Raw genomic sequence first — 9462 nt, 5'->3', positions numbered from 1 at the left:
CGAACCAAACAGTGAAGGGAGGAGAAGAGAAGCTTAGTCACTCCTCGGGTTGTACTTGTTTGTCAGCCTCACGCAACACAACCACTCTCTCATGTGGACCAGACGTCTTGAGTGTGTGTGTGTGTGTGTGTGTGTGTGTGTGTGTGTGTGTGTGTGTGTGTCCCACTGCGAGCCGGCATCTCCACGACCTCCCAGGAGCCTTAGGACAGTTCGTGATGTATAAAAAACGCTATAGAGAGAGAGAGAGAGAGAGAGAGAGAGAGAGAGAGAGAGAGAGAGAGAGAGAGAGAGACCACCAGCCAGTTTGTCAGTGTTCGTGTCTTCCGTCTCTAGACAACAATAAATAGCATGCCAGTCACGCAATCATTCAATCAGTCGGTTATCAGTCACTCATTTAATCAATTTTCGCGTCTCCCCCGTCAGGACAACAGTAGAGAGCATATCAGTCATTCAGTCACTTTTCACATCTCCCAACCCAAAAGAACCACTAAACACACATATCACCATCGTTCCATCAACTACGCCACCCAACAGGAAGCACCCGTGTAACAATGAGCCGCTCCTCTCGCTGCAGGTGTCGTCTGGCGTGGGCGGCGCGAGGAATGCCTTGTCTGGGGTGGACGCGGCGGGGTACCTCTCGGGCGGGCGCACCAGGGACCGAGAACACGACCCTTACGCCCAACACGCCTTCAATGTTCGCGTGGCCAACTCCCTCCAGCCTGACCGACCCATTCCTGATACGCGGCATCCCAGGTGAGTGTCTTTGGTTTCTCCCTCCGTCCCTCTCTGTCTGTTTGTCTGTCTGTCCTTCTCTGGGTGGTTCTCCTGTATTTTTCCCGGTTCGTGTCTTAAAGATCGCGAGTTTGATTCTAGTTTGCGGTGGCTTTTGTTTTGTTTATTTGTTTTTTTTTTCAGAGGGAGAAGTAGCGTTCTTTTGTAAGGTCATATAACAGTTTTAGTTGCTAAGGTGCCGTAACGCAATAAATCTCTCTCTCTCTCTCTCTCTCTCTCTCTCTCTCTCTCTCTCTCTCTCTCTCTCTCTCTCTCTCTCTCTCTCTCTCTCTCTCTCTCTCATAAAAACTTATCATCCTCTCCTCCCACTAAACTTTCCTAATGAACACGACACTTCCCTGCTGCTCTCTGTGTCACATTAAGTCTCATATGAGGGAGAATTCCTGGGAGAGGCAATGGTGGCGGGTTTGCCGGGGGGTGGATGCTCCATATAGGGTGAGGGGCGGGGGCAGGAAGACGGAAAGAGGCAAGGGTAATGTGGACAGAGCACGGGATATGGGTATGTGCGGTGCGGGGCATGTGGGAGGGTGACTCTGCAGTGACTGGTGGTTGGCAACGCTGGGTAGACGGGGAGCGTAGTGACGGGTATGGGAATGAAGGGTATGAAGTTAGGGATGCAAATGTGTTCACTATACGAGTAGTTATATAACACTGTGGTCTTCTTCTCAGTTGGCTTTTTTTGAATGTCTTTTTAATGGTTATATGATACTTGTTGCTTTCATGCGGGTAAATTTATACGAATGTTCTGCGTTGAATTATGATCACGGGCGATAAAAAGTTTGAATCACTGAGTCACTTCTTATGCTTGTAGATGAGATTTTGAGATTATACTCTTAGCTCTCCTTTTTATGTGGCAAGGAGGATGGGCAAGGGTACATACATGGGGGAAAAGAGAGAGAGAGAGAGAGAGAGAGAGAGAGAGAGAGAGAGAGAGAGAGAGAGAGAGAGAGAGAGAGAGAGAGAGAGAGAGAGAGAGAGAGAGAGAGAGAGAGACATTCAATTTGCCGCTTACAAAGAAAGTTAGTCTCCAAAAAAAGTTAGGTAGTACAGTTAAGAACATGAGAGAAAAAAATTACCATTTCCAAAAAAGAAATTATAGAAGTTTCCAAAGAGTTACCTTCTATAGTTAAGAGCATAAGAAAAAAGAAAAACTACCCAATTTGCCGCTTCCAAGAAAAAAAAAACTACAGAGGTTTCCAAAAACGTTAGCTTCTATAGTTAAGAACACGAGAAAAAAAAAAGTCTAAATTGCCTTAGAAAGAGGTAATATGAATGTCCAAAAAAAGCTGGTCAGTATAATCAAGAACATGAGAGAAAACACTCGATTTGCCTCTTCCAAATAATAGAAATTTCCTTAAAAAACATGGCGGGTAAAGTTAAGATAAGGAAAGCTGCAAGAAGCCATCAGGCCTACAAGTGGCAGTCCCTCTACGAATAAAACCTCCATAAAACAAACCTACTTATCCTGAACTACACAGAGCTGCCTTGTGTAGGTGAACTGGCCTTTAGCACTCACCTTATTATGCTCTTATGTGGGCTGGAGGAATGCGTGCGGGCCACGTGGGCGGGACGCTAACTCTGCCGCTGCCTCAGGTGTCGTGGGCTGGACTTCGATGAGGAGGAGCTCAACACCCTCTCCGTGGTAGTGACCTTCCACAACGAGGCGCGATCCACCCTGCTCAGGACCCTCGTCAGGTGAGTCGCGCCCCGTGTTCCTGTCACTGTTGTTGTTATGGTTATCATTAGTAGCATCAGTGTGTTGTTATTGTAGTTACTGTGTTTATTCTTTCTGCTTTTCCTAATATTTTCTTTTCCTTTTTCTTGTTCTAATCAATGTTTTTCGTTTTGCTTTCTTTTTCCTCCTCTTCTTGCTTATGTTTGTTTGGTTTTCGTTTTTTCTATCATTCTTGTTCCTGTCCTTCTTTTCGTTTTGTTCTTGTTTTCTTGTTTTCTTCTCCTGTTCTTTCGTTTTTTTTTTTTCACCTCTCATGCTCTTCCTCCTGCTGCTCCTCCTTCTCAATATCCATTCTCTTCTTTTTTTTTTCTTCTTCTTCTTCAACATCGTCATCATCATCTTCCTCCTCCTCCTCCTCTTCCTCCTCTCATTACTGTTCTGAAGTATTAAAACCATCGCAGTGTTAATCGCATCCAGTTATATTTCATGGTTTCCTTTGACCCTAAAACCTCTGAGCTGCGCCTTTTTAGCCCATTAACAGAAAGCCCTTCTTATCAGGCCCCGCACCCACAAGAGAGAGAGAGAGAGAGAGAGAGAGAGAGAGAGAGAGAGAGAGAGAGAGAGAGAGAGAGAGAGAGAGAGAGAGAGAGAGAGAGAGATAACACGTACATTTTCTTTACGTCTCTCTCTCTCTCTCTCTCTCTCTCTCTCTCTCTCTCTCTCTCTCTCTCTCTCTCTCTCTCGCTCTCTCTCTCTCTTCCGTTAAGGTCGTGAAAAGTCAGAGAGAGAGAGAGAGAGAGAGAGAGAGAGAGAGAGAGAGAGAGAGAGACTAACGTACACATTTTTTACTGAGTGTCATTCCCCTCCCTCCACCTCTCTCTCTCTCTCTCTCTCTCTCTCTCTCTCTCTCTCTCTAAAGCCACCCTTCACTACCTCGCCACTACCTTAACAATACACAAATCTTAAGTGCTCGAGCAGGACCGCCGCCGCACAGTTTCAGCCATAAATAAAGGGTGACGGCGCCTTACCATATGGGGCAGATAAGGATTCAGTGTCCCCTGTGTTCCTATTGTGTACATGACGCGACTCCCCGACGCCCGCTAGGTGATTGCCGGGGTCCAGTCATGCCTCGCTCCCTCGGCTGGTCGCGGGTATAGGAAAGGACGTGCTGGGCTTGGGTGACTTGGTGTTGGTGAACTGGAGTGTGTGAAATGTATGTTGGGGTGTTGTTTTTGTTGTTGTTGTTGTTGTTGTTGTTGTTGTTGTTTTTGTCGTCGTAGTAACTGTTGTTGTTGTTGTTTAGGTGTAGTTTTGGTAGTGGTGGTGGTGGTGGTAATGGTGCTAGTAGTAGTAGTGGTGGTAGTAGTAGTAGTAGTAGTAGTAGTAGTAGTAGTAGTAGTAGTAGTAGTAGTAGTAGTAGTAGTAGTAGGAGGAGGAGGAGGAGGAGGAGGAGGAGGAGGAGGAGGAGGAGGAGGAGGAGGAGTTGGCGTTGGTAGTGGTGTTGGTGGTGGTGGTAATGGTGCTAGTAGTAGTAGTAATAGTAGTAGTTGTAGTAGTAGTTGTAGTAGTAGTAGTAGTAGTAGTAGTAGTTAGGAGGAGGAGGAGGAGTTGGCGTTGGTAGTGGTGGTGGTGGTGGAGGAAGTTGGTTGTGTGTGTGGTGTGTGTGTGTGTGTGTGTGTGTGTGTGTGTGTGTGTGTGTGTGTGTGTGCTCGCGCGCGCGCGAGGTGCTGTGTAAGATTGTGTGTAAGATGCTGTGTTAAATTGTTTCTTTTCTTTCGATGTTTGATTCTCTCTCTCTCTCTCTCTCTCTCTCTCTCTCTCTCTCTCTCTCTCTCTCTCTCTCTCTCTCTCTCTCTCTCAATAACTTATTATAACGAAAAACAGTCTCCATTTTACTTTATCGGTAATCCCAACGCTCCAATATGTTGCCTGCACACTAAAAACCTAATCCCCGCGCGGCTCACTATTAAAATTAACAAAATAATGTTTCCTATACACCAGAGAGAGAGAGAGAGAGAGAGAGAGGAGAGAGAGAGAGAGAGCGTGGGTGTAGTGTAGGTGTACTGGTCACTAGGTGGAGGTTTAAGAGTGCAGTGGACACTTCACACTGCCCTTACTAGTGTGTGTGTGTGTGTGTGTGAGGCAAGGCGAGCCCTGTGTGTGGTAAGCGCGCGGTCCTTAGATGGTCACCACTGTACCGCAACCTCAGCCTTCTACGGCGCGCGGTGCCCTGCAAGCAGAGGCGGTGGTCGCGTGTGCTGCCTTCTGATGAAAGCGAAAGCAGAAATGCGCGAGACATCCACGTACCTACGCCTTGTATACACATACACGCGCGCGCACACACACACACACACACTATCATGTTATTCTTTTATTCTTCTCTTCTTGTCTTGTTACATGTTACTATTATGTATTACTACTACTACTACTACCACCTACTACTACTACTACTACTTCATTTTATTTTCTTCTTTGCTCATGTCTTTTTAGTACTACTACTACTACTACTACTACTAGTAGTAGTAGTAGTAGTAGCAGCAGCAGCAGCAGCAGCAGCATGATTTGAGTAACAACAACAACAACAACAACAACAACAACAACAACAACAACAACAACAACAACAACAACAACAACAACAACAACAACAACAACAACAACAACAACAACAACAACAACAACAACAACAACAACAACAACAACAACAACAACAACAACAACAACAACAACAACAACAACAACAACAACAACAACAACAACAACAACAACAACAACAACAACAACAACAACAACAACAACAACAACAACAACAACAACAACAACAACAACAACACACACCACCACCAGTCCCCAGCAGATTCTCTCTCACTTCACCGCCTTCTTAATGTGACAGTTTCGCACATGATCAAGTTCCCAGCCTGTGTCCCTCCCTCACCCCGACGAGAGATTGTGTTTCACACAACGCCCTTCACTTTGCAGTATCCTGAACCGCACGCCTCAGGACCTCCTCGAGGATATCGTGGTGGTGGACGACGCCAGTGACGACCGTGAGTGTCCTTCCTCCTGGGGATTCCTCGTCTCATCCTACACTCTGAAATCAACTATCTTCTCAAATTTTTTTTATAATCCTTTACTGACTAATCCTAACCTCAACACTCTTCTCAAATTTTGTTAATCCTTTAATGACTCATCGTGCACACTCAAATCAATACTTTTTTTTCTGAAATTCTGGATAATCCTTTACTGACTGAGCCTAAACACAACACTCTTCTCAAATTCTGGATAGTCCTTTTCTGACTGTACTCTGTAGGGGCTGGCATATTCATTGGACCTTTTTTTTTATGCCTTTTTGTTGTCCTAGGCCAGAGCCACTCTTATATGATAATAAAAAAAAAATCGTCCTGCCTTTGCCTTCTGTTTCGTGGTCTGACTCATGCCAGAATCTTTTGAACAGTGACTGGAGTAAGATATTTTTTTCTTGCATGAGTAGACACGTTAATGATATGAATTTTGTTCTCATTTCTTCTTCATGACTCACACATTAAACAGTCACTTCAATAGTGACGCGAATAAAGAATCATCAGTGATATGAAGACTGAACATCCCCTCATGATCCCACACGTGAAATATTCTACTTTACAGTAACGATAATGAAGCAGCTCTCTTAATTAATGAGCAGCCAACACGCCAATGAAGTGAACACTGCATCTCACTTCTATTTCACGCCTGACTGGCTTTAATTAGTCAACGAGAAATTAAAAGAGATATGAAGAGTGCTCCTGACCTCTTTCATGCTCTAAATCACGTCAAACACCTAAATGATGAAGAACATGTTATCCTTTCACTACTACTTGCTACATCTTTTCTTATCACAAAACAATGGAAGACATTTCTTTTTGCTCTACTCTAAACATCACTCTAGCGAGACATTGAAATCTATCCTTTTAATCCCCTTTCTCTTTTTTTTTTTTTTTGTAGGTGCTTGTAAAGATTTTGTTGTAGTTTTAGTGCTGTGAATTGTGGAATATAGAGGTGAACAGATTAACTAAGGAAAGTACAGTCTATTTTCTCTCCATTCGTGCAGCATCCGATGGACTGCTGTTGGCGGGACTGCCCAAGGTGCGCCTCGTCAGGAATGAACAAAGGCAAGGTGAGGCACATAACTGACTGGATGACTGCATGACTCACCCACTGACTGCCTGTCACACGACCCGTACAAGTTAATTATAGCTAAGAATCAAGTCACCAGAATACCGGGGTTTATTAAACACTGTGTCACCAAGTCTGTCAGTAATTTAGCCACGTGAGGACACTCGAACATGGTAACACTGCCGGTGACTGATGCTCTCACCCACTGATTGGTTTAGCAAGGGAGGGATATCAATGAACAAAGAAGAAAACTGCAGTGGTATGTTCATGTAGAGAGAAGAGGAGAGGCATATATGTGGAGAAGAGCGATGAAGATGGAGGCATAGAATAGGCGAGGAATAAGAAGAAAGAAGACACAGGAAAGAAAACTGCAGTGATATGACCCAATGAAAAGAAGGGGAGAGGCATATGTGGAGAATAGTCATTAAGATGAAGGCTCAGAACAGGCGAGAAAGAGGAAGACCACAGCTAAGGTGGAGTGGACTGTAAAAGGGAAGACTTAAGAGAAAACTTGGATGTACACGACTCTGGCTGGCGGAGGAGACCTGGCAAAAACATCGACCCCATATAGATACGAACTTAGATGTCTAGGGAACGAGTAAGATGCATGTTAAGTTTTTCCAGTGAATGAGCAGGACAGGACACGAATAGCGATGGGTTCCAGTTAGATAAATGCAGATTTGAGGAGAGGAGGAGCCGAAACTGGTTCCCAAATAGGAGAACAGATGAGTGGAACAGGCTTAGTATAGTCAGGTAGTGCGCGCCAACACGATAGAAAGCTTTTAAGAGAAGGCTAGATAAATTTATGGATGGGACGTAAAGATTAGGCGAGCAGGGGATGCCTTGTGTAGGTTGACTAGCTTTTCGAAGAGTCCCTAATATAGTGTTGTGTTCGGCGGGTCAACACCGGGACACCTCAGGCACGCTAACCTCGCCGCGTGTGACTAATTACCCGAAACTTTCACCGCCCGGCCCGAGGAGCGTGGCGGACACTGTTAACCTCCTTCCACCAACACTTCACTTAACAACCTTTGCACATGTTCCCACAACACGCATGGGTGGTTATGCGTAAAGAAGGTGGTACGGAGACTGAGGGTGAAGCAGTAATTAAGCAAGTATTCGAGTGGCATAAGAGATATAACAAAGGTGATGTAAACAGGATCCAACATCGCATGCACCAACCTTTGCACTTATTACCGTAACACGCATGGATAATGAGTAGGAAGGATGATATGGAAACTCAGACTGAAGGAATGTAGCAGGTACCTAAGTGACATCAGGGTCATTAACGAGAGTGATGCGTACAAGATCCAACACTTCGTTTAACAACCTCTGTACATGTTCCAGCAACACGCAAGGGTACTGTGCATAGGAAAGGTGGTATGGAGACTCAGGGTGAAGCAGGAGTGAAGCTGGTAACGAAGTGGCATAAGGGATGTAGCAGAAGTAACGTAGATAAGATTCTTAGGGTTAGCAATCAGAAAAGAATAGGAAGTAACAAGTTCAAGTTTAATAAAGTTAAATAAGGAGATACGGAAAAACTGGTTCTCATACAGAGTGGTAGACGACTGGAACAGACTCAGTGATCAGGTTGTTAGTGCCGAGTCAATAAAGATATTTAAAACCAGTTACAGAAATTTATGAATAGAGATGATAGATGGGGTACTGGAATAAATGCTTAACACAGGGACTGCCACGTGAAAAAGTAAGATAATATTATAATACTGTTTCGGTCAGAGAGAGAGAGAGAGAGAGAGAGAGAGAGAGAGAGAGAGAGAGAGAGAGAGAGAGAGAGAGAGAGAAACAAACAAGAATACCAAACGAGAATAACAACCACATGACCATTCCAAAAAGAGATATTCCACCCACCTCACTTTAACCGATAAGATCATTCAGTAATTTCTACCAAACAAGGGAAGGTTACGTGCCGACCCTCAAAGGTGGACCGCGGGGGGCGTGACTAAGACCGAGTACCTGGACCTTATTACACCGCCCGGCTGACAAGAGGTTGTTTGCTTGCTCCTACTTTTTTTTCTGACTTTTCCTTGCTTTGTACCCCTCTTCCTGTTTTTCTTGTATCTCCGTATGTTTTTTTTTTTTTTAATAAACGCTTAAATTGTGTGCTCGCAGGACTGGCGCGGTCGAGAGTGAGGGGAGCTGATTCTTCAAAGGGGGAGGCAATATTCTTCCTGGATTCCCACTGCGAGGTCAACCAGGGCTGGGCCACGCCTCTCCTCGACACTCTGCGACAGGTGAGTTTCGGAAGGTCATAGGAGGTTAGTGTGTGTGTGTGTGTGTGTGTGTGTGTGTGTGTGTGTGTGTGTGTGTGTGTGTGTGTGTGTGTGTGTGTAATAGTTATGCGAGTCTATTACTTTGGACTATTTCATGTTTTCAATGAAAATTTTACGGAATTTGTGATTCTGTGGTCAACAAGCTTAAAAACTGCTATTACTACTACTACTACTACTACTACTACTACTACTACTACTACTACTACTACTGTTACTACTACTACTACTACTACTACTACTACTACTACTCCGTTACTACTACTACTACTACTCTCTCTCTCTCTCTCTCTCTCTCTCTCTCTCTCTGTGTGTGTGTGTGTGTGTGTGTGTGTGTGTGTGTGTGTGTGTGTGTGTATGATCCGCATTCTTAAGCGTTTCATTGCCACACATCGACCACTTTTAACAAATACCAGTGAAATTTATTGCGATTTTCAGGACTGCTTTCATGACCCTACAAATAATTTTAAAGAATTATGCAATACCGAAAAAAAAACACCCATGAAAACCTGACTAATCATCTCTGTGGCCTTTGAAAACAATCACGATGACAGAACAAAG

The 9462-nt window shown here is 44.4% G+C and overlaps 2 protein-coding genes across 3 annotated transcripts in view; one reads left to right on the top strand and one right to left on the bottom strand.

The window, feature by feature from the left end:
- LOC135098931 (polypeptide N-acetylgalactosaminyltransferase 14-like) overlaps positions 1–9462 on the top strand; it is a 92264-nt gene that overhangs the window by 66842 nt on the left and 15960 nt on the right. The window contains exons 2-6 of the mRNA XM_064001367.1: positions 575–753; positions 2386–2487; positions 5444–5511; positions 6549–6614; positions 8744–8865. Of these exons, the coding sequence (XP_063857437.1) occupies positions 575–753; positions 2386–2487; positions 5444–5511; positions 6549–6614; positions 8744–8865 (537 nt within the window). The remainder of the gene's footprint in view (positions 1–574; positions 754–2385; positions 2488–5443; positions 5512–6548; positions 6615–8743; positions 8866–9462) is intronic.
- The window catches only part of LOC135098970 (WSCD family member AAEL009094-like), a 36863-nt gene continuing 29929 nt past the window's right edge, over positions 2529–9462 (bottom strand). The window contains exon 11 of one of the 2 annotated variants that reach the window (XM_064001432.1): positions 2529–2905. The gene's annotated coding sequence lies outside the window, so the exon portion shown is untranslated. Of the gene's footprint in view, positions 2906–8103; positions 8857–9462 lie in introns of those variants that run through there. The other variant, XM_064001443.1, reaches the window with a different exon arrangement.

The sequence above is a fragment of the Scylla paramamosain genome, chromosome 4 (assembly GCF_035594125.1).
Source record: "Scylla paramamosain isolate STU-SP2022 chromosome 4, ASM3559412v1, whole genome shotgun sequence".
Taxonomy (NCBI): domain Eukaryota; kingdom Metazoa; phylum Arthropoda; class Malacostraca; order Decapoda; family Portunidae; genus Scylla; species Scylla paramamosain.
The sequence above is the reverse complement of the archived record's forward strand: the minus strand, read 5'-3'. Positions and strand labels throughout refer to the sequence as shown.